This window comes from Sorex fumeus, unplaced genomic scaffold (assembly GCF_029834395.1).
Source record: "Sorex fumeus unplaced genomic scaffold, SorFum_2.1 ptg000050l, whole genome shotgun sequence".
Taxonomy (NCBI): Eukaryota; Metazoa; Chordata; class Mammalia; order Eulipotyphla; family Soricidae; genus Sorex; species Sorex fumeus.
In genome coordinates this window covers 13,915,591-13,941,229 of record NW_026606107.1, presented here as the reverse complement: position 1 = coordinate 13,941,229, position 25,639 = coordinate 13,915,591, and the positions used below count along the sequence as shown (strand labels likewise).

The 25,639-nt window shown below is 38.7% G+C and overlaps 1 protein-coding gene across 3 annotated transcripts in view; it reads left to right on the top strand.

Moving 5' to 3' along the window:
* The window catches only part of APOOL (apolipoprotein O like), a 73,689-nt gene that overhangs the window by 7,797 nt on the left and 40,253 nt on the right, over positions 1-25,639 (top strand). For 2 of the 3 annotated variants that reach the window (XM_056124155.1, XM_056124156.1), the window contains exons 3-7: positions 6,842-6,961; positions 8,208-8,246; positions 11,193-11,247; positions 17,596-17,694; positions 21,796-21,887. In XM_056124155.1, the coding sequence (XP_055980130.1) occupies positions 6,842-6,961; positions 8,208-8,246; positions 11,193-11,247; positions 17,596-17,694; positions 21,796-21,887 (405 nt within the window). The remainder of the gene's footprint in view (positions 1-6,841; positions 6,962-8,207; positions 8,247-11,192; positions 11,248-17,595; positions 17,695-21,795; positions 21,888-25,639) is intronic. The other variant, XM_056124157.1, reaches the window with a different exon arrangement.

Genomic DNA, 25,639 nt, shown 5'->3' with positions numbered 1-25,639 from the left:
CTGGCTCCTGATCAAGCTGTTTAATGGCCAGGGTCACAGAGACTCAGAAACAAATCTCGGAACCCAGTGGCTTTTGGGAGAAATAGTTCTGGTCCCTGCAGTAGATTACCGGCGCCTGGCCACCCCAGGTAGTACTAGATTTCGTGCCTTGGCCCATTCTCCCTGGCGGCCCGGTGGCCACCATCCTCCAGAGGCCACTTGACAGTCAGGTTTCGGCCCGTAGTGATGAGACACTCGGGGCCTCATGGAATGGAGGTGGAGCCGGCCCTTTCTTCCCCGTTCCAACGAAACCTCGAGTTGCCGCCCATGAAACGGCTCCTGATCAAGCTGCTTAACGTCCATGATCCCAGAGACTCAGAAACAAATCTAAAAACCCAGCGACTTTTGACAAAAATGCATCTGGACCCTGCAATAGGTAACTGTTGCCGGGCCACCCCAGAGGGGAAAGGGTGATGCCCTTCCACCTGCTCCCCCTTGTGGGCTTGGTGGCCACCACCCTCCAGATGCCATTCAACAATCAGGTTTGGGCCCTCAGTGACGAGACAGGTGGGGCCTCACGGGATGTGGGTGGAGCCAGCCCTTTCCTCCCCGCTCCAACGAGACCCCAAGTTGCCACCCATGACTGACCTCTCTGGCTCCTGATCAAGCTGCTTAACAGCCATGATCCTAGAGACTCAGGAACAAACCTCAAAACCCAGCAGGTTTTGGCAGAAATCCCTCCAGATTTAATTTTTAAAATTTTGGAATTTCAAAATCGTGCAGTGGCCACCACTGCAACTCCGTGACACCATATGCTATTCATAACCAGCAATAGAAGACAAATTGTCTACTGTTGCCTTTTCAGCAGATCCGAATGTAGGGGTAAAATCCCAAATATTTTTGGGTCTGTGTAGAAATATTGAATGTAATCAAAGTAGAGAGAGAGTAATGTGGAAATCATCTTTTCTTAGTAATTTCTTTAGCTTGAATGCTCTTTTATCCAATACAAATATGATAATTACTGCTTTTTAAAATCTGTCATTTTGGAGGACATGAGGAAATGGAAAGATATCCCCTGCTCATGGCTCGGGAGACTTAACATTGTCAAAATGGCAATACTACCGAAAGCATTGTATAAATTCAATGCAATCCCTATAAGGATACCCATGACATTCTTCAAAGAAATGGAGCAAACACTCTTGAAATTTATATGGAACAATAAGCCCCCACGAATAGCTAAAGCAATTCTTGGGAAAAAGAAAATGGGAGGAATCAACCTCCCGAACTTCAAACTGTACTACAAAGCAGTAATAATTAAAACAGCATGGTACTGGAACAAAGGCAGAACTGCAGACCAATGGAACAGGGTTGAATACACTGACATCTCTCCTCAATCATATGCTCATCTAATCTTTGATAAAGGTGCAAGTAATGTGAAGTGGAGTAAGGAAAGCCTCTTTAATAAATTGTGTTGGCATCACTGGACGGCTACATGCAAAAAAATAGGCTCAGAACTCTGCCTAACACCATGTACAAAAGTAAGATCAAAATGGATTAAAGACCTCAACATCAGACCAGAAACCATAAGGTACATTGAAGATAAAGTTGGCAAAACCCTCCATGACATTGAAGCTAATGGTATCTTCAAAGATGCCACGCCACTGGCCGAGCAAGTGAAAACAGAGATAGATAAATGGGACTATCTTAAACTAAGAAGCTTCTGCACCTCCAAAGAAACAGTGACCAAAGTACAAAGACAGTCTATAGAATGGGAAAGGATATTCACCGAATACACATCTGACAAGGGGTTGATATCCAGGATATACAAAATACTGGTTAAACTCCACAAGAAGAAAACATCCAACCCCATCCAAAAATGGGGCAATGAAATGAACAGAAACTTTCTCAAAGAAGAAATCCGAATGGCAAAAAAGCACATGAGAAAATGCTCTACATCATTAATCATCAGGGAGATGCAGATCAAAACCACAATGAGATACCATCTCACACCTCAGAGACTGGCCCACATTCAAAAGAACAAAAGCAACCGATGCTGGCGTGGATGTGGCGAGAAAGGGACACTCCTTCACTGTTGGTGGGAATGTGCACTGGTTCAGCCCTTCTGGAAAACAGTATGGACGATTCTCACAAAATTAGAAATTGAGCTCCCATTTGACCCAGCAATACCACTCCTGGGAATATATCCCAGAGAGGCAAAAATGTATAGTCGAAGTGACATCTGCACTTGTTTGTTCATTGCAGCCCTCTTTACAATAGCCAGAAACTGGAAGAAACCTGAATGCCCAAGAACAGATGACTGGTTAAAGAAACTTTGGTACATCTACACAATGGAGTACTATGTAGCTCTTAGAAAAGATGAAGTCATGAAATTTACATACAAGTGGTACAATATGGAAAGTATCATGCTAAGCGAAATGAGTCAGAAAGAGAGGGAAAGACATAGAAAGATTGCATTCATCTGGGGGATATAAAGTAACAAAGTATGAGATTAATACCCAAGAATAGCTGAGATCAGCACCAGGAGGATTACTCCATAACTTAGAGGCCAGCCGGGTATCCTAGAGGAAAGGGCTATTCAGATAGAGAAGGGAGCACCAAATAAAGGATGTTTGGAGGATCCTCCCAGGAGGGGAGATGCATGTCGAAAGTAGACTATGGACTGAACATGTTTGCCACTCAATGCCTCTTTTGCAGACCACAACACCCAAAAGGAGAGAGAGAACACAGGGGATTGCCCTGCCACAGAGACGGGGGGATGGGGGGATGGGGGTGGGAGGGATATTATCCATGGTGGTGGAAAATGGGCACTGGTGGAGGGATGGGTATCTGATCATTGTATAATTGAAACCAAAGCACAAAAAATTGTAAATCTACAACTTTAAAAAAAAATAAAATAAAATAAAGGGGGAAAAAAAAATCTGTCATTTTGGGGGCTGGAGTGATAGCACAGCTGGTAGGGTATTTGCCTTGCATGCGGCTGACATGGGTTCGATTCCCAGCATCCCTTATGGTCCCCTGAGCTACCGCCAGGAGTAATTCCTGAGTGCAGAGCTAGGAGCAACCCCTGTGCATCGCCAGGTGTGATCCAAAAAGCCAAAAAACAAATCTGTCATTTTATTGTTTTGGATTGCTTTCCATCATTTCACCTGTAGCGTTTATTATGCAAACTCAAGTTTGTTTCTCATTAGCAATAAAAGTTTCCTGATCCATGTAGCTTCTCTGTTCCATTTTATAGGAAAGTTCAGCCCTTCATGAATAGGGAGATTATTGATGTTAAGAAATTTGTTGCTATTTTTCTTTGAGGATTATTATTCTTCTTTCAGTTTAACACTTATATTTCATAGACTTTTCAGTAATTATTGCAAAACTGTTTTGTTGCCACCAATGCCTTAATTTGTTCTTTGTCTCTAAATGTTTTTTATCCCTCGCAGATATGAGATAGAGTACTCTTGGTTGAATATTCTTTTCTTTCAATACATTGAATGTATCACCATTTTCCTTCTTGCTTGTGAGATTAATTTGGGAACTCTGGTGTTGATTTTGTGTTATTTCCCTTGTGTTTTTGGCCTTGTTTCTCTCTTGTCACTTTAAGTACTCTGTCTCTCAAGTTGATTCTTTCAATTTTGACTTTGGAATTTCTTGTTTTTTATTGATTTATGTTGTTTGGCACTCTTTTGGTCTCCTGGATTTGTATTCCTCCTCAGACTGGTGAAATTCTCAAATATTATATTCTCAAATATTATATCTTTCACCAGTCAAGTGCCCTACCCACCACTTAGGATATTCTTAGATATCTTTTTTTTTTGTTAATGCTAAGGAGTTAGCTGTCCTCACCTGGCTGTCCTCACTGGGGCCCTTTGGAGGAGGGAGGGTTGAGTTTCCCTTTCCACCCCGAGCAGAGTCCCAATAGCTGAAGACCTCCGGGACCCAGCCAAAGCCATGCTGAGACCACTCTCCACACGCTTGAACGAGGAACCGGCAGAGAAACCCAGGTGTGCGGCACCCAGGGCTGAGATCTCCAAGCCTGCTTGGTTCGGGACTGGGCCTCCTCCATCCAGCTCCCCCACCTTCTAGTAGCTAGACAGTTACACCCACCAACTGCCATGTAACCCCATCAATGGCCATGCAGAGACTATAAAATCAAGCTCCCAGAAGCTTATTCTTATTCTCTAGTTCTCACTCTCAGAGAACCTGGCAGGCTACTGAGAGTATCATACCCACCTATATGCCTGACTAGGAACACCTATAAAGGTGATTATAGGCTGCCCCCAAAGCCTCCATCCATCTCGGAGAGCCCGGCAAGCTACCAAGAGTATCCCGCCCGCTTGGCAGAGCCTGACAAGCTACCCGTAGCGTACTAGATATGTCAAAAACAGTAACAATGAATGGTCCTCATTCCCCTGACCCTGAAGGAGCCCCCAATATGTCATTGGGCTACAGTTGCACATGACAGGGACGAATGGAGACGTTACTGTGCCCGCTCGAGCAAATTGAAGAACAACGTGTTGATAGTGATAATGATAGCTAAGGAGTTTTTTTGTAATTTATCTAATTGTGACTTGCTTTTCATTTACCTTACTTAGGACATATTGGATTTTAATCTATCAACAGTTGTTCAGTTGTTGTTTTCATAAACTACCTCTGTCCAGTTTTCTTTTCTTCCTTCTGGAACTCTTCTACACACAAATATATGTGTGTGGCATATATGTATATATATGCATACATATATTATGTATTTCTAATTCTATCTCCCATGTTTCTGTCATGTAAGTTTTGTTTTTCTGCATAGTTTCTTCAGATCTACTAGTTCACTTAATCTCTCAGTAGCTGTATCCACTTCACTGTTTTTAATTCTACTTCTAGATTTTCTCTTATTAGCTTTGGTAGTATGTACTGTTTATTGCTTTTAGTAAATTTTCCCTACATTCTTCTCTATAAAAGTAAAAATGTATTTACTAGTACATATGGTTTTATATCACTTGACCACTTGATCCCCCGTTATTCATTGAATTACTCCAGCGGGTGCCAGTAACGTCTCCATTCATCCCTGTTGCGTGCTAGCATAGCCCAATGGCATCTGTTTGTTCTAGGAACATGCAGAGCCTCAAACAGATCATTCAGGGTCTTGACGAAGAAGTCTGACCACCTTGTAGGTGGGCGTCCACGCGATCTTTTGACGTCCCGTGGAATCCAGTCAGTAATGGCTCTAGTCCAGCGGTTGTCTGTAAACCTCATTACGTGTCCAGCCCATCTAATTTCTGTTGATGGTTTTGGAGCGATAGCACAGCGGTAGGGCGTTTGCCTTGCACGCAGCCAACATGGCCGACCCGAGTTCAATTCCTCCGCCCCTCTCGGAGAGCCCGGCAAGCTACTGAGAGTATCTCGCTTGCACGGCAGAGCCTGGCAAGCTCCCTGTGACATATTCGATATGCCAAACACAGTAACAACAAAGTCTCCAATGGAGATGTTACTGGGCCCGCTTGAGCAAATCGACGAACAACGGGAGGGCCTTTTTTACTTGAATTATATATATTTTGCTTTTTGGATCACAACTGGCGATGAACAGGGGTTACTCCTGGCTCTGCAACCAGGAATCACTCTTGGTGGTACTTGGGGGACCCTATGGGATGCTGGGGGTCAAACTCGGTTCAGCCACTTGCAAGGCAAACACCTTACCCTATTTGAATCTTTTTAATGTTTCTGTTACTTTTAAAATTTTTTGGAATCACACTCAGTATTGCTAATTGATGGTTTACTCTTGTCGCTGTGCTCAGGGATCACATTTGGGGCCTGGGGAACCATATGACATGCCAAGGCTCAAACCTGGGTTGGCTGTGTGATGTCTGAATGATAGCATTCTACCCATTGTACTATCACTTTGGCCTCCCTGGTACTTCTTGTCTAGTTGCTTGCTTGTGTTTCTAAATGTCCCTTGCTGCAGAAAAACTCTGATTTCATATTTCTTAGAACTTTATCTGTTATACTTATTTGATGTCTAGTTAGCTTCCTTTAGAGAGGAGGCATTTACTTACTTCTGATAAAGACCCATGTGAGAGATACTAGCCTGGAGTATTGTAAATGTGTCTCAATTTGATTTTTTTCCCTTTCTTTCTGTGTTCTCAATTTGAGATTTCTCAGATTACCCAAGTAGTTTTATGGTGCAGATTATGAGTTCTTGTTTGTCAAATTTTGCGTAATATTTCTCTCTTCTCCGCTTGGTGCCCAATCTTGAAATGCTCAGTTTTCTAAGAGACTTGAAGTACACTGTTTATTTCCAGTTTACCATTAACTTGAGAGTGTTAGCACTTTGAAGCACATGCTTTATAAGGACATCCTGTTTATCAGGACCCTGTTTTACAGCAAATTATAACAAGGCAGAAACTGATTAATGGCTTCTGAATGAATAGTCTTTCTAAGCAGTTTAAAATATTTTTATATTTATGATGATGTTTTCTCCTTAATTGGAGATGGAGGCTCTCAGTCATTATGTTGGGGGCCCAGGGACCAGTTCCCCTGATAGTTGACCAATCAGTCAATGCTGGAGCAAGGAGTGTGGAGCTGCCTCGGCCCAGCAACCATGGGGCACAACACAGTCATACTCCAGCAGTGCTACGAGGCCATGTGGAGTCCAGGGTTTTGAACTCAGGTCCTTGAACTTGCAAGAATCCCCTGATCCCTCACCTGTCATCCTAGTCTCCATTTAAGATGATTTTTAAAAAATAATAGAATTTTTAGTTGTCTTAGGAGGAAGATTGATGAGCATTCTTTCCTCTTTTGCCATATTGCTGATAAAGAAAGGAAAGCATTTTAACATGAGATTTTTTTTCTTTTTTGCCTATAGCTGCCCATATATACTGCACCACCTCTTCGGTACAAGTATGTTCAGGAGCAGCCTGGTCATTTACAAATGGGCTTTACATCCATTCGTTCTACAACTGGTTGTTATATAGGTTGGTGCAAGGTAAGCCAGTTCCCATAATGGTTTCTGATGTGTATTACATACTAGTTGTTGCTGTTACTCACTAATGTGTAACAAACTCCCCCAAATCTAGAAGCTTAAAATAGCAATCTTTCTATGATTTTTATGCTGTCTAATGATTTTGTGGGTCAGAAATTTGATTGGAACTCTGAAAGGTAATTCTTATGTTTCATATGGTGTTGACTAAGATCACTTGAAACACAAGAATCAGATCAAGTGATCTTAATACCACATGAAGGCTATCCATGTCATGAATGAGCTCATCTGAACAGTTTAAGACAACCACATTCACATGCCTGGCACCTTATCAAAGGTTGTTAGAAAGTCGTCTTTCATTGGGGAAGTTGATACATGGCCTCTTAGAAAAGGTGGTTTCAAAGTTGTCAAATAAGTTACCTGATCAATTCAGGACTTCTAGAGAAACTATTACTACAGACCTCAGGCAAAATTTGCCAAGCCTTGTATTTATCCTCAGATGACCAAGAATTCCACTTCTACAGTATTCTTTTGTGAAATCTCCAAAGTCAATCCAGGGAGGTAAATTAGAATCTACTAAATAGAATGATCAGCAAAAAAATTGTGACCATATTTAATCCATTGTACCTGTTACTTACAGCCCCATATGAGATCACATAATTTTTTTTATTAAAGCACTGTGATTTTTAAAATTGTTGATAGTTGAGTTTTAGGCATATAATATTATAACACCAATCTCACCACCAGTATCAACTTCCCTTCACCAGTGTTCCCATATTCCCTGCCAACCGTCAACCCCCACCCCATCCCCGCCTGTAAACCTGACAGGCACATTACAAAGTTCCAGTTGTTGCATCTTAGAAAGGTCACATAAATTTTTAAAACTTTATTTTAAAATGAATTTTTATGATTCATTATCAGTAAATGATTTGTATCTAATTTACATTTTTATATACCCAACAGTTGTGTAAAACTTTCTCAGGCCCAGTGGGATCATGAGTGGAAAAAGTTTAAGAAGACATTTTCTATACCACTACTGTGTATTAAAGTAACTCATTAAGTATTTATATTACTTAACATTGATCAAACACTGTTTGGCCTTCATGTGAAATTCTGAAATAACTTCTGAAATTTTTCGTATTTGTTTAAGCAAACTGACCACTTAGACTTAGCTTAAATGACCATTCTGCCTATTGTTAGCTGTTGGGCCAAAGTAGAATTCACCTTATTTTAATATTTTGCCTTCAATCAGCATTATCCAGCAATAGAATGGTTGAAGAAGCTGATACAGGTACTGGTATTTCATTATCATCACATCAACATCCTCCAGTGTCAGTTTCATAAATATTATTGTTACCATTGTTTTCATTATTCTGATCTAGTAACAACATTTTTCAGATCTACCCTATCCAGTTGTTAACCTAGTTCTTTTAAATTTATTTTTCGGGGGTTTTGAACCGCACATAACAGTGCTTGGGGCTTACTCCCAGCTCTGTGCTTGGGCGTCGCTTCTGGCAATGATTGGGGGGTCATGTGGTATGGTGATCTAACCAGGGCCACCCGCATGTTAGGTAAGCACCTCCTATACTATTTCTGCTTTTTAGGTGTGGTGTTCGAATTATGTGTATGGTAAATCATCATTGACAGTATTGTAAACCGTGAACTCAACCAATTAAAACATTTACAAAATTAAAATAAGCATTCATATTCTTTGAATCGCCAAAGATAAAACTCATGTCCTCATATATGCAAACTACTATGCTCTGAGCAAAATTCCTAGCCCACCTAGTCACTTGAGGTTGGAGTGTAGTGCTCAAGGACCACTAAATTTACTCTTAGTGATGTTCAGGGGTTCAAATGGTGCAATGGATCAGGCCAGGTTTCTTGTATATGGAAGGCATGTGTCCCTGACCACAGAACTGTCTTCCTTGGCCCCATCCCCAGCCTTCTAATGTACTATTATTATTACTACTGTTATTATCATCATTTTTATTATTTTGTTTTGGGAGCTATATCACAATGGTACTTAGGGCCTATTCCTAGTTTGGTACTGAGGAGTCACTCCCAGTGAGATCCAACTATGCCCTTTGAGCTATTTCTTTGGTCCTGGTCCACTATTTTAAAAACCAAAATTCACTGTATTTTCGTACATTGACTTTGAAAAATAAACTAATGAATGCATAAAATTAATTATAATTAAATAACAAATATATACATTCACATCATTCCAGATTATTTTGAACACCTGATGAATATATGATGTTTTTGGAAAAGTCTATGTGTCATACAATTCTAATAGAACTAATTGTGCTCCACACTCTTAATAATGTAATCAAAATAGTAGCCCTGGGGCTATATGCCAAAAATCAGATTTAAATTGCTTTGAGACCTAATTTCCTGACTGTTCTCAAACTTGAACTCAGTGAGGTTATTTTTGAGAAGTTTTGCAGCTGCTAGTGTTACCCAATTTAAGACTTAAAGAGCTATTTATCCTATTAATAAAATGAGATAAATAGGTTGAAAAGGGGTGATTAAAAATTCATTTCATCCTTTATGTAAATTATTTTTCCTTACAATATTCCTCTAAAAGTGTTTTCTATCCTTTACTAGTAACTTTTACTCAATTTATATTATACATTAGACTTAGAAGCATATTGAGAACATTCTGTTCCTACCCCGATTCCTTAGTGTTTTTAAATTTTAGCTGGCAATCACCTAAAGTACCTAAGGGAAATTTCCCAGATCCCTCAACAATATATGATTCTCATGCAACTGAAGTTGAAATTTTCTCGAGATACAGTCCCTGAAGAGAAATAACTCAATGACAGTGAATTAAACATGGTAATTGAATAACATGAAGCTTTGCATCTATGATCACTGTGAAACACTGAGAAAAAGTAGATATCAAGCTATCTCCATAGCATTACTGATTTATTTTCTATCAATATAATTATTTCCATTTTCTTTGCTTTAAATATCCATTTTTTATTGTTTTCATTGCATGATTTCATAGCAGCTACTTCAGAAAAGGAGGCATTTGTTTGGGTTGTGTTTTCTGTTTCTTTCATTAAGAATGTAACATGGTTATGGACAATTGCTATGGATAAATCATTACGTGCCTTTATTTTCATTATGATATAACTGTAATAATTCAATAAACGTATGTAAATTTTACCTTTTTTTTTAAAGTACATTAAAAACAAGTAAAACTATTTATTAAAAAGTTTAATCTATTCACTGGGATAATATAATCTTGAATTGTAGGGGATTCCTATTCTTATATAAATACTAGATGAATACTAGTCTGTATAAGATGATTTCTGTTCTTAGATAAAGGTCATATTTAGCATTTTATTAATTCTAATGCACAGTAAAATGTTAAATGAAACTCTTTTATTTAGTTTGTTTTGTTTTATTATATCTATGCAAATCATTATAGATTCCAGGTCTTTATTAGCAGGATATTGTTTCTGAGCTGAAATATATACCTCTCTTCATGCTTTCTTTAAATACTGCTTGTTTTTATTTTATTTTATTATTATTTTTTTTTGCTTTTTGGGTCACACTCGACAATGCACAGGGGTTACTCCTGGCTCTGCACTCAGAAATCATTCCTGGCGGTGCTCAGGGGACCATATGGGATGCTGGGAATCGAACCTGGGTTGGCTGCGTGCAAGGCAAATGTCCTACCTGCTGTGCTATCTCTCCAGCCCCCAATACTGCTCGTTTTTAGCTTTATGAAATGAGATAATAAAACTTTGCATGTCATCAATATATTTTCTGTGAGATGCTCTGATCATATTATAACCATGACTTTATTGTCTCATAAGACAAAAGTCATAGTTATTTTTATTTTTTTTTATTTTTTGCTTTTTGGGTAACACCCGGCGATGCACAGGGTTACTCCTAGCTCTGCACTTAGGAATTACTCCTGGTGGTGCTCAGGGAAACATGTGGAATGCTGGGAATCGAACCCAGGTCAGCTGTGTGCAAGGCAAACGCCCTATCTGATGTGCTATCGCTCCAGCCCAAAGTTAATAGTTATTGTCCATGTTAACTATCCATTAAAAGTAAAAAATGAAAGAAAATTCAACATTTATGCTTATAGCACATAAATAGGAAAACTAGGTTTACATTTGGTGACATCAACATTGTAATATATTATTGGAGACAGAATATTTGATTTAATTGAAAAATCTTCTAAAATGCAAATATCCCCCCCATCCTTTTTATTTAGGGTGTTTACATCTTTGTGAAAAATCGGATACTAGATACAGCACAATTTGGAAAAGGTAGGTGAATGAAGCATGGTAACTGGAAATATTCTATTGTATTTTTACTAACTCAGAGCCCAGGCTGTATACTCTTAAATTGTAAATTAGAAACATGTTTTCATTATTTTATTTACCTTAAATAAGTGCTAATTGCTTCTAACATATATGATGTTTTGTTATTGAATGCTCAGAAACACTGTATATGCCAGCTCACCCACCCTAGAACATATACACTAGTAGGCAGCAATTATATTTGATTACAGTTTAGTGGTTTTTTTGGGTGGTGGGACTCCTGACAGTGCTCAGTGGTCACTCCTGGCTCCGTTCTCAAGGGTTGCTTCTGTTGGGGATTAGGGTACCATAAGAGGTGCCAAGGATCTAACCCAGCTTGGCTGCATGCAAGACTAATACTTGACTAGCTATACACCTCTCCAGCCTCTAGTATAGTTTAGTTTGATAATGGTGTTTGGTGGCATCAGTAGCTTCCTAATATTCTTATCATCTGTCAGACTAATTGTGTACGGAACAGACAAACTAAAAATCATAATTGTTTTCATGATGTAAACGAATCATATATGATTGAAGGTGCATAGGAAGTAATTCAAAATTATATTCCTTAACAGTCTCAGAATGTTACTAAATTAGTATTGTTAGAGTTCGATACCTGAAAGACCACAAAAAGAAATGAGCTTTGTAGTATAAAGTTTTATTCGGCACAAGCACTGAGTTCAGAATCCAGAGAAAGCTGATTGGTCAGGGCTGTCCTCTCTAGTAGGATAGTGACTCTCTCCTTTGTTCTTACACCCTTTTTTATCCCTGATTTCTGCAAGTTGCTCAGTTCTTGGAGGTCTAGCTAACTTTCTGGTAACCTTTTACTTGATTGGCTGCCTCAAGCTGGTTTGTGCTGGGCAAGTGCCATGTCAAACTCCTATTGGTTGTTACCATCTGGGGGTTCATGTTTCATCTCTCTCTGAGGACTGACTGACCGCAGGTTTCCACATCCTGTTGTGCATCAGGGTTTCTAGCTAATTCTGGAATCCTGGGATATGCCTCAGGGTCATGGTCAAGACTGTACAAATTTTACAGTAAACAAGCTTTGGGTGCAGAATGACTGATACTTAGTGATGGTGGTGCTTGTGCTATGCTGTATTATAATAGGTATTATTCATAATAATATATTCATAATAATACCTGGCAGTAGGGAGGATGGTCCCGCAGTATCACCATTAAATAAGTATGATAGAAGACTGTGTTTTTGTATTATACAGTCACGATCACGACCATCCTGTTGTTCGTTGATTGCCTCGAGCAGTACCCAGTAACGTCTCCTTCGTCCTAGCCTTGAGATTTTTAAAAAGTGCCATATTCAAGGCTCTTTTAGGGTTAGGAGAATGAGATCCATCATTGTTACTGGTATTTGGCATATTGGGAACGCCACGGGGAGTTTGCCAGACTCTGCCTTGTGGGCAGGTTACATTCGGTAGCCTGCCAGTTTGTCCAAAGTAGGAATGAGATAATAAGATGTCACGAGGCGGGCTGCGCGCTTCCGGGAGCTGGGTTTTATAGTCTCTGGGTCTTGGCCGTTGATGGGATTACACGGCTCCAGGGCACCAGTTCCTGCCTACTGGAAGGTGGAGGATCTGGGTGGAGGATACTCAGCCCCGATCCGAGCAGGCTTGGAGATCTAAGTCCCGGGACCTGCATGCCTTTGTTCGTCTGCCGGTACCTTCATGCGTGTGGAGAGTGGTCTCAGCATGGTGGTGGCTGTTTCTGGAGGTCTTTGGCTGGCAGAGCCCTGGTCGGGGCGGGGAGGGACACTCAAACCGCACCCCTCCAAGGGGCCCCGGCGAGGACAGCCAGGCGTGGGGGCAGGAGATTCTGCATTATACAGATTATACAGTATCAGAAACAATTTACATACAAAGCGAAGAAATTTGGGTTTTTGTTCCCTCTTCATATCATTTTTTATTTTTAGTGGTTTTTCACATTTTTTTAAATTGTATTTTTCATTAGTGAAACACCATGAGGTACAGTTGTAGACTTACAAACTTTCATGCTTCGGTTTCAGTTATACAATGATCAAGTACCCATCCCTCCACCAGTGCCCATTCTCCCCATTCACTACCAACAATTAAACCAGTAGCCCTCTCACGCCCCCCACCTCCCACCCCACCCCACCTCACCTCTGTGTCAGGGCATTTCCTTTTGCTCTCTCTTTCCTTTAGGGTATTGTGGCTTGCAATAGAGGTATTCAGAGGCCATCATGTTTAGTCTGCAGTCTGCTTTCAGCACACACCTTGCATCCAGACCAAGTCCTACAAACCCCTTTTACTTGTTGTTCCCTTTGCTAGCTGAGCTGCCTTTTCCCCCAGCATGTGCTTCCAGCGTCCAACCTGTGGAGCAGACCTCCTGGTACTTATCTCAACTATTCTTGGGTGTTTGTCTCCCCATCTCTTACTTTATATCACCCAGATGAATGCAGTCTTTCTATGTCTGCCCCTCTCTTTCGGACTCATTTCACTTAGCATGATACTTTCCATGTAGAACCACTTGTTTGTACATTTCATAACTTCATGATTTCTAACAGCTGCATAGTATTCCATTGTGTAGATATACCTAAGTTTCTTTAACCAATCATCTGTTCTCGGACACTCGGGTTTTTTTTTTCCCAGATTTTGGCTATTGTGAACAGTGCAGCAATGAACATAGAAGTGCAGATGTCATTTCTACTGTGCTTTTTTGCCTCTCCGAGATATATTCCCAGGAGTGGTATAGCTGGGTCAAATGGGAGCTCAATTTCTAATGTTTTTGAGAATCGTCCATACTGTTTTCCAAAAGGGCTAAACCAGTCGGCATTCCCACCAGCAGTGAAAGAGAGTCCCTTTCTCCCCACATCCCCACTGGTTGCTTTTGTTATTTTGGATGTGAGCCAGTCTGCATCTCCCTGATTATTACTGATGTAGAGCATTTTCTCGTGTGCCTTTTAGCCACTTGGGTTTCTTTGACAAGGTTTCTGTTCATTTCATCACCCTATTTTTGATGGGGTTGGGTGTTTTCTTCTTGTGGAGTTCAACCAGTGCTTTGTATATCCTTGATATCATCCGCTTATCAGATGGTTATTGGGTGAATATCCTTTCCCATGGAGCGATAGCACAGCGGTAGGGCGTTTGCCTTGCAGGCAGCCAACATGGCCGACCCGAGTTCGATTCCTCCGCCCCTCTCGGAGAGCCCGGCAAGCTACCGAGAGTATTCGATATGCCAGACACAGTAACAACAAAGTCTCCAATGGAGACGTTACTGGGCCCGCTCGAGCAAATTGACGATCAACGGGAGGGCCTTTACTTTACTTTACTATTCTATAGACTGTGTTTTTTATTTTGGTCCCTGTTTCTTTTGAGGTGCAGAAGCTTCTTAGTTTAAGATAGTCCCATTTGTTTGTCTCTGTTCCCCTTGGTTGTTCAGTGGCATGTCATCTTTGAAGATACCGTTAGCTTCAATATCATGGAGGGTTTTGCCAACCTTGTCTTCAGTGTACCTTATGGATTCCAGTCTGATGTTGAGGTCTTTAATCCATTTTGATCTGACTTTTGTGCATGGTGTTAAGTCGAGTTCTAAGCCCAGTTTTTTTTGCATGTGGTTGTCCAGTTATGCCACCACCATATGTTAAAGAGGCTTTTCTTGCTCCAAGTCACATTTCTTGCTCCCTTATCAAAGATTAGATATTCATACATTTGGGGTTGTGTGTAGGGGTTATTCCCCCCTGTTCTATTGGTCTGCGGCTCTGCTTTTGTTCCAGTCCCATGCTGTTTTAATTGTTACTGTTTGTAGTAGAGTTTGAGGTTCAGGAGAGTGATTCTTCCCATCGTCTTTTTCCATAGAAAGCCATGGACTTTTGGGTATTGATTTTATAACCTGCAACTTTACTATTCAAGTCTATTGTTTCTAGGAATTTCTTGGTAGAGGTTTTAGGGTTCTCTAAGTATCTATCATTATCTAAGTATCTATCTATCTAAGTATCTATCTAAGTATCTAAGTATCTATCTATCTAAGTATCTATCTATCTAAGTATCTATCATTATCTAAGTATCTATCTATCTCTAAGTATCTATCATTATCATCTGGGAATAATGAGAGCTTGATTTCTTCCTTTCCTATCTGAATGCCCTTAATATCTTTTTTTTTTTTTTTTGCCTAACTGCTCTTGCAAGGACTTCCAATACTACATTGAATGGATGTGGCAAGAGTGGGCATCCTTGTCTTTTTCCTGATCTTAGAGGGAAGGCTTTTAGTTTTTTCCCATTGAGGATGATGCTTGCCATAGGCTTGTGGTTGATGGCTTTGACTATATTGAGGAAAGTCCCTTCTATACCCGTTTTGACAAGGGTTTTCATCTAAATGGGTGCTGGATCTTGTCAAATGCTTTCTCTGCATCTATTGATATGATCATATGGTTTTAATCTTTTCTTTTGTTGATATGATGGATTATGTTGATTGATTTCCAAATGTTAAACATCCTTGCATCCCCAGGATGAATCCCACTTGGTCATGGTGTATGATCTTTTTGATGAGTTGTTGAATCCTATTTGCTAGTATTTTGTTGAGAATCTTCGCATTTGTGTTCATTAGGATATTGGCCTGCCATTTTCTTTTCTTGTAGTGTCTTTGTTTCTTTTTGGTATCAGGGATATATGAGCTTCATAGAAACTGTTTGATAGAGTGTCTGTTTTTTCAGTTTCCTGGAAAAGCTTGAGAAGAATTGGCAATACCTCCTCTTTACGTGTTTGGAAAAATTTGCTAGTGAATCCATCTGGACCTGGGCTTTTGTTTTTGGAAGACTTTTGATTATAGTTTTAATTTCCTTGATGTTAATAGGACTATTTAGGTAGTCTAGATCTTCTTGATTCAGCCTCGAGAGATTATAGACATCATGGAATTTATCCATTTCTTCTAGGTTCTCTAATTTCGTGGCATACAGACTTTCAAAGTAGTCTCTGATGATCTTTTGAATTTCTTTGGTTTCTGTTTTGATATCCCCCTTTTCATTTCTGATTCATTTTATTTTGTTCTCTCTCTCTTTCTTTGTGAGTCTTGCTAGTGGTTTATCGATCTTGTTTATTTTCTTGAAGAACCACCTCTTGGTTTCATTGACTTTCAGATTGTTTTTTTGTTTCCATGTCATTGATTTTTTCTCTAAGTTTTATGATCTCTTTCCTTCTGCCTGGTCTAGGCTCCTTTTGTTGGACCTTTTCAAGATCTTTAGCTGTGGAGTCACACTGTTTATGTGGGCCCTTTCTTCTTTCCTGAGAAATGCTTGCAGATCTAAGTTTCCCCTTAACATGACTTTTGCTGTGTCCCACAGGTTCTGGTAGCTTGTGTCTTCATTCTCATTTGTTTCCAGGTATTTTTTGATTTCTTCCTTGATTTCTTTCCCAACCCTCTCGTTGTTCAATATTGAGTTGTTTAATTTCCAGGTTTTTAATTTGGTTTTCTCCGTCTGTACATGATTAACTTCTATCTTCATTGCATCGTGATCTGAAAAGATAGTTGATACAATGTCTATTTTCCTGATTCTGTTTAGATATGCTTTGCGACCCAGTACATGGTCTGTTCTGGAAAATATTCCATGTGCACTGGAAAAGAATATGTATTCTTTTTTGGGGCAGATGTATAGTCCTATATAGCTCTATTAGTGCTCTCTCTTCAATTTATTCCTTCAGAGCCATTATTTCCTTGCTGAGTTTTACTCTTTCACATTCTTTTTGTTATGCTTCTCATGCTGATCATGAATTTTTAATTAAGGTCAGTGGCTTTTTTCAGGTTATTAAAGAGTATAGGCATGCAGATTATACTAGCTACGTGTACACTTAAACTGTTATCAAAGCTCCCTCTTGAAAACTTCAGTTCTTACTGGATCCTTCCCATCTTTGTATAGATAAAACCAGACCAAATGGATCTGGAATGATAATACAGCAGGTAGGGCATTTGTCATGCACACAGCCAACCTAGTTCCTTTGTAGGTTTCCACATGATCCCTGAGAACCACCAGGAATAATTCCTGAGTGCAGAGACAGAACAACCCCTGAGCATCTTCAGCTGTGGCCCCAAAACAAACTAAAAAAATCATTGTTAGGTTGTGTATTCTGACATCACATTTCATTTAAGAGAAGTAATGCCTGTATTATTAAGAAAACATATTGTTAAATCAGGTATGGAAGGAAGATTTTAATTTGTAATGAGTAACCAGCTTTCTAAGTTGATGTTCAAATCATTATTTTGTGTAGCAGTTTTTGATATCTGTAAACCATCTGCTATTATGTAATGCCCAGTTATATTGTCATTTATATTAATTTTCATTGATTTCTTGAGATGCATATGACTATCTGAAGAATCCACCCCAAGATTTCCTTCCAAAAATTGGAGTGATTACAGTGTCAGGATTGGCAGGCTTGGTTTTGGCAAGAAAAGGTAAGGTTTTTAAAAATACTCTATCTCTTTCAATGATATAATAATTTCTGAATTTTATAGGAAACCTAATGCCTGGAGTTAAGTATTATTTGGATAGGCTACCATAAAATGTATAGATCCTTTAGTCGAGCTTGTTGACCAGATATTATAAAAAATGTTCAATACAGGTAGTTGGTAGGAATTAAAAATGAAAGCCACCTTTTATAACGTCTAAAGTTTAAAAGACTTGCCGTATAATTGTATTCAAAATTATTTAGCAACTAATATTTTAAGTACTTCTGGTGAGTAAGCAAAATGGTATAGGTATGGCAGAAAATAATGATTTTTCATAAAATTAAATATAAAGAAATGTAGCAAGGAATTAACAGATATTGACTAAAGGCAACAGAATTTGACAATGTTTTGTAGAACTGAGATTATTGTGGTGTTGGATCAGGGTTGAGGGGTAACACTAGTGGAAGTTGTGGTGGGATACTGATGGATGGTGTGATGTTGGTATATTTTATGCATGAAACCCAATTATTAATAGTATTATAATTCATAGTACCTAATATTTTAAAGGAAGCTTTAAGAATATATACTAACCATCAGATTCAATATTAATCTGTGTGTTTACCATGGGGACTTGAATAGCCTATATACAAACTTCTTGGTAGCTCTATTAATAATCACTGAAATCTAGGGAGAAAAACTAAATATATTTCATGATAAACTGAACTCTGATACCTCCATACAAAATACTATTCAAAACCCGAAGGACCGAACCATAAACACATACATATTACTTAGTCTTAATGAATCTGAATTAAAGAAGTCAATCTAAAAACAATAAAGCTTTAAAGTATGCCGCAGACTGGCTCGGTCGAAGACCACCAGGCTGAGGGGAAAACAGGGGAGAAGGTCCACAGGAAAGCAGGAAATTCGGCGCGATGGACAGACAGACACCAACACAAGAGAGGCTGAGTGCTGCTGCGAGTTTATTGAGCCCAGAGTTCCTCTTATTATACAGTTACAGAACAAAGAGCCAGGGGTCCTTATCAGACATTACATCAGTCTCTTCATTAAGTTCCCAAAGACGGTACAGGGTCCGCTTTACATTAAGACAAGGCATCCGCTTGTAAATCTTTACATAGGCCTTTCATGTTCAAGGGTGTTTAACCACAATCCAATTTACAGAGTTCTTTTATCCTTATCTTTCCCAATACAAGTTCTGCTTTATTTTTTTAACCAGGTCAGTACATTAAAGAGACAGGGAAGGTCATTAGGTTACCAAACTGTGTTTAGCATTGTCACATTAATGAATTACGGGGTGCACGTGCAGGGGCTGACGTCTGCAGTGTACGTGCAGGGGTTTGATGTTTGCAAAAGAGGGCATAGGGGTCTTTCAACATCCCCTCTCTCCCACACGTAGGCCTGCTGTTTGTTCATTAATGACTGCGTTGTAAGCTGAGGCTGGCACTCTTCCAAAGATAACTTTCAGTGGCCTTGACTGGCTCTGCTTTTGTCTAGCTTCAAAATGAACTCTGACTTTATTTAAAACCTCTTTTCCATGAGCTAAGGTAACTGACAATAAAGTAATTTAAACTGCAACTACAGCACCTCTTCTTATAAGTCTTAACCTAGTCTTATATTCCTATATTCCTATTGTCCCAAGACCATGAACTTATTTCCCTACATTCCTGTGGTTAGTGATTATGTTTTCTGCAGTAGTCGATACTTAAGCTAAAAGTAAGACTGGCAGGCAAATATTAAAAGCTCCATTTGGGAGGCTAGAGAACCGCATACCAGAAGCGTCATGGGCACTTGTTAGGCCCAGGCAAACAAAGGGGGCTGCCGGAGGCATGGACCCGTGGGCCGCGAACCTCCCATTCCCAGGAACCTGAGGCCTGCCCAGGTTCCCCCGTAACATATTGCTGCGCGGGCGACACTGTTGATGGCGTGGCAAAAGTATATACCTATTCACATTAAAATTGTAGTATATTATTTTCTTGTAGGTAATTTCTTTTAGGTCTTAGCATTCTAGCTATGGGGGCCAGGAAATGACTCACTACCTAAAGCACCTGTTTTGCAAGTGTGAGACCGTGAGTTCAATCTCTGGTGCCACCCACATACTCTTAATAGGGATCCTAACAGTTTTGCTGTTTGTGAACCTTGGTGAGATGGGTAGCGAGAGTTAACTTATATAGGTAAAGTGCCTCCTTCACAGTTTGTGAAGCTGTGAGTTTGCACTTAGCACAATTCTAACAGCTTTACAATGTTTGTGCTTGCCAGTGATGTTATCTGTTATACCTGATGCAACCAGCAATTTCTAGCAGTACCACAGTCAGGTAGTATGTGCAGAAATTAAAGGGGGAAATTCCTAGTGAAATCCACAACTAAAAAGATTGTGTGAGCACCACAGTTAGGACTGTGAATCACTGGCTAGCACATGTGTAAGTACCACAACTGAAGTGTGTGACCCTCTACAAGCATGTATCCAAGCACCACAACAAAAGGAGTGGGATTCCCAATTACCACGGGCAAATATGCAATCATCAGAACTGGATTTGTGACCTCCAGCAAATTATACCACTATATATGTGAGCACCACAATCAAGCAAGCATGTGTTGCATGTACTGCAGCAACAGTATGCACAGGAGAAGGGAGGGACAGAAAAGAAGTATCTCTTGCTATCAGAACTATCTTGAAAGTTTTACATTAATTGAAAATGTGTAATAACAAAAATACTTTGCTTAGTTATGACCAACACATTTTGGATTTGGAGTACAATATTGATATCTCAGATAAAATTTTGTGTGATGCTCAGGGGCTACTACTGACTTTACACTTAGGAATTACTCCTGGTAGTACTCAGTGGACCTTATGGGATGCCAGAGATAAAACCCAGGCTGGAAATGTTTAAGTACACCCTGTTGTACTATTTCTTCAGCCCCAGAAAAAATTTTATATCCTCTCAGTTCTCATATTGACTGAAGTTATGCACATCAGCAAGCTATAGGCTATCACATCAGACTAACTAGTCTGACTAGCATAGCCTATAGAATACACTTCAAATGCGTCCAGTTTTATATTAAATATAGAATGTTATAATACTCCATACACATTAGGAAAAAGTCAATATTTTTAGGAGAATGGTGGGCATGTGTAGATGAACAACATACAATAAGAATATAAAACTGGGCATTCAGGGATAGAAGAAAATAAGGGAAAGGTTATTCAGACTGGATATTTCACCCCAGGCTATCCAGAATAGATTGAAATTTATAGGTTTTTGTATGTTTAAATTCCTAGTGAGGTTCTGTTTGTAAGATTTCTTTTTCTGGAAGGGTTGTGGTCTCATAAGAGTGAAAAATATCCTACCTGTAGTACTATTGCTGCAGCCCTATATTTCCTGTCTTTTTATTATTTCTTAAGGACTTAATTTTTTAAGTGTAAAGATAGTGTTCAGAAACATGATATCACATATATGGAAACTGTGGTTCCATTTTTTTATTTATTCACACAGTACCTCGAAAATGCCAAGAATATAATTAGTGCCTCTTATTTAAGTAATTATCAGTATTAGATGGAAAACTCTTTTCTTTTTACCTTTTTTTCCTATTACTTCTTTTGGGGTCACTGTGTTTTATTAGTAGGGTTTCATACAAGAGCTATTCCAGCACTACACCTTCCAGTCAGGTATCTGCTTCCTTCCACCATGTCCCAAGATCCCTCACCCACCCTCCCACCACAGTGGTAAGCTTCATACTGAAAACAGATTCTCAGTTTATGTTGCTTTTAGGCATCTGTTATTCCCATTTTCTGTTTCTTCATATCCCACATATGAGAGAGATCATTCTGGAGAACCCTTTTCTTAAATTTGACATAACATTTATATGGGTATTAATTAAATTGTGAGAGTAACTGCCATCTTAATTAGTATTATTGTTTATTTTTGTAATTTATGTAACCTATTTACAATTGCATGATTCATGATCTTTAGCATATTATTAAAAGAGTAACACAGGGTAAATAGTTTGAAGGCAAACAGGTAGTAAACAAAATCATAAAATCAAGTCATTGGAGCATCTGGAGTTTAATTATGATTTTTAATTTCATAGGTTCTAAGTTTAAGAAAATTGCTTACCCACTTGGACTGGCCACTTTAGGAGCAACTGTTTGCTACCCAGTTCAGTCAGTAATAATTGCAAAGGTAAGTTTTTAAGTAATAGCAAAATTCTAATATATTCAAACACTCAGCATGGCAATCTTTAAATATCATATAGAAATGAACATTTAACTTTCAGAGAAATATATTTCATACCAACTTTTATGTTAACAAAAACTGTGTAGGGTTCAGTAGACCTAAGTTTGATTCCCAGCATCACATATATGGTCCTGTAACCACTGCCAGGTGTGGTTACTGCAAGGCCTGAGCAATACTGCATTCTCTGGTCCTTGCATTGAGTTACCAGCTGGATGTCAGAGAATCACTGGCGGGGGCCCCAGGCCTCCTGAGCACTATTTAGGAACAACTTCCAAACATTTCAGCATGGGAAATTCATTTTAATTATGTGACCATAACAGATAAAACAGAATATATTTATTTGAATATAATTCAACAATGTAAATGCTGGATTTACATTGTTTAGATTTGAGGATTAAGATCAGAGACATTGAACTGGAATTTATGTGGGGAAAAGATTTTCTTCTTTGGAATGAATCTTCATTTTTCCCCTTCTTTTTCTTTTAGTGATGTAAAGTCCAGTTATTATCAGAAAATTATACTTGCTGCAGTGTTTTTTTTTAAATTTTATTAGTGAAACACCATGAGGTATAGTTGTAGACTTAAAAATTTTTGTGCTTGGGTTTCAGTTATACAATGATCGAGTACCCATCCCTCCACTAGTGCCCATTTTCCACCACCACTAATCCTGGTATCCCTCACACTCCCCATCCTTCCATCCCATACTGCCTCTATGGCAGGGCATTTCCTTTTGTTCTCTCTCTCCTTTTGGGTGCTGTGGTTTGCAAAAGAGGCATTGAGTGGCAATCATGTTTGGTCTATAGTCTACTTTCAGCATGCATCTCCCATCCTGGGCAGATCTTCCCAATACCCTTTATTTGGTGCTCCCTTCTCTGTCTGAGCTGCCTTTACCCCTAGAGTGTGCGACTGGCCTCCAAGCCATGGAGTAAACCTCCTGATATTTATCTCAGCCATTCTTGGGTGTTAGTCTCCTATTTTGTTACTTTATGTTCCCCAGATGAATGCAATCTTTCTGTCTGTCCCTCTCTTTCTGACTCATTTCACTTAGCATGATACTTTCCATGTAGTAATACTTGTATGTAAATTTCATGACTTCATCCTTTCTAACAGCTACATAGTACTCCATTGTGTAGATGTACCAAAGTTTCTTTAACCAGTCATCTGTTCTCGGGCACTCAGGTTTTTTCCAGATTCTGGCTATTGTAAAGACTGCTGCAAAGAACAAACAAGTGCAGATGTCACTTCGACTATACTTTTTTGCCTCTCTGGGATATATTCCCAGGAGTGGTATTGTTGGGTCAAATTGGAGCTCAATTTCCAATTTTTTGAGAATTGTCCATACTGTTTTCCAAAAGGGCTGAACCAGTCAGCATTCCCACCAGCAGTGAAGGAGGGTCCCTTTCTCTCCACATCCACACCAACACCGGTTGCTTTTGTTCTTTTGGATGTGGGCCAGTCTCTGTGGTGTGAAATGATATCTCATTGTTGTTTTGATCAGCATCTCTCTGATGATTAATGATGTAGAGCATTTTCTAATGTGCCTTTTAGCATTCGGATTTCTACTTTGAGAATGTTTCAGATCATTTTGCCGCCCCATTTTTTGATGGGTTGGATCTTTTCTTCTTGGGGAGTTAAACCAGTACTTTGTATATCCTTGATATCAACCCCTTGTCGCATGTGTATTTGGCGAATATCCTTTCCCAACTGTAGACTGTCTTTGTATTTTCATCACCGTTTCTTTGGAGGTGCAGAAGCTTCTTAGTTTAAGATTGTCCCATTTGTCTATCTCTGTTTTCACTTGGGGGGAGATGTCAGTATATTCAACCCTGTTCCATTGGTCTTTGCTGCAATGTTTTGTGTTGTAGATTAACATAATGCAGAACAAGCCCAACTAATTAGGTAACAGAGGCTTCTGAAGGTTAAACTAAAACTATATAGATACATAACAGTCAATTTTGAAACCATCTGGAACTAAGTAACATATTTATTGAATCTCCAATATACTATTTTGTCTACCTACAAACCCTGTGGTTCTCCTAATAAATTAAATAGTTTGTGTCAGTATTTAATTCAACACATTTGGATTAATAAAAGTTTTCCAGTGTGTGAAACTTTCTATTTCTTATTTTAAGAATATTGAGTTTATAGTGTCCTACTAGTGTATCATGTGACCAAGCTCTAAAAGCATGTAGCAGAGGAAGAGATCACTATTTTTAAATCTAATTGTGCTTGAGTTAGTGATTAATAAAAATGTTTTCCTGTTTACCAGTATCAAACTATGGCCCAAGGAAGTTTAACAGTGATTGATTTGTTTAGGGTAATATTCAGTGTAATGTTTCCTGCTTTTCTTTTCATTTCTATCCTTAGGGCATGGTCCTGTCACTGATTATTTTTCTCATTAATGATCTTTTAAAATTAAATTGTACATGCACATTGATCCTTAAATAATTTTAGCAATATAGAGAAGTGTAAGCAAATATCTAACTAAAGTTTTCCATTGATAAAACTATCAATGTCAACATTTGACATAATTTGACAGATTTTAGGGCCAGTTTAAAGAGCTGGATGCATGCTTTGTATATTGAGCCCTAGGTTCAATCCTTTCACTTTATAGTTTCCCGAGTACCCAGCTGAGAATCTATTATGCACAAATCTGCCATGTTTTATCCAAAAATAAACAAAAATAATGTTATTCTCGGTATTTCCCCAGGCATACATATAGGCAGATTCAGCATCATAAAGTAGGGCTTTAACAAAATAAGGCTTTTAGTATTATATGCATCTTATTTTTAATTATAAAAATAAATTATTAAATAAAATAAGGACAAAAGAAAAATTAATGTAGAATTCCTGAGAATAAAAATAAAACTTTTCTGTGATTAAGAAGTTACTAGTAAGAGCTCCTAAACGTTTTTCTATGACTAAATCATGTTATATTTCTAAAGGTGAAACAGTTTTCCTCTGAATGTCATATAACATACTACATGTGTTTGGAAGATTATAACATAATACATATACATATTACATATGTTTACATGTAACGTTACATGTAGCCAATTAATGCCTTGTAATTTTGTATTCTCAGGATCATTGGTCAATAGTAAAAATCTTAAAAAAGGAAATTAAAATATTATAGATGTGTTATCTAAATGTTGTGTTTCAAATTAACATATGTGTGTATATTTTTCTCTCTGAACTTTTCTACAACTGTGGGTCTCTGTTTTGAAATTCTGTAACATCTTTCTTATAGTTATTTTTTTCATATTATTTATTCTATTCTTTGTTGTTACTGTGTCTGGCATATCGAATACGTCACGGGGAGCTTGCCAGGCTCTGCCATGTGGGCGAGATACTCTCGGTAGCTTGCCGGGCTGGGCCCACTAGAGCAAATCAATGAACAACAGGAGGGCCTTTACCTTTTATTCTATTCTATTCAGAATATTTTATTTAACTAAAATAACCATTTAAAAACATGGCTTTTTAAAAATTGTATGAGTACAGAATTCACTTATATTTTTATTCCCTTTAACCAGTATTTTATTGCAGTTGTTTTATCCTTTTCTAATGTGATAACATTTTTTGTGATTTAGTTTTGTATCTTTTAAAGCATTTAACTTTGTTCTTCCAGAAACAATCATGTCCACATTCGTATTTTTTCATTACCTTTTAATTGGTTTTAGTGTGTTAAATGATTTACC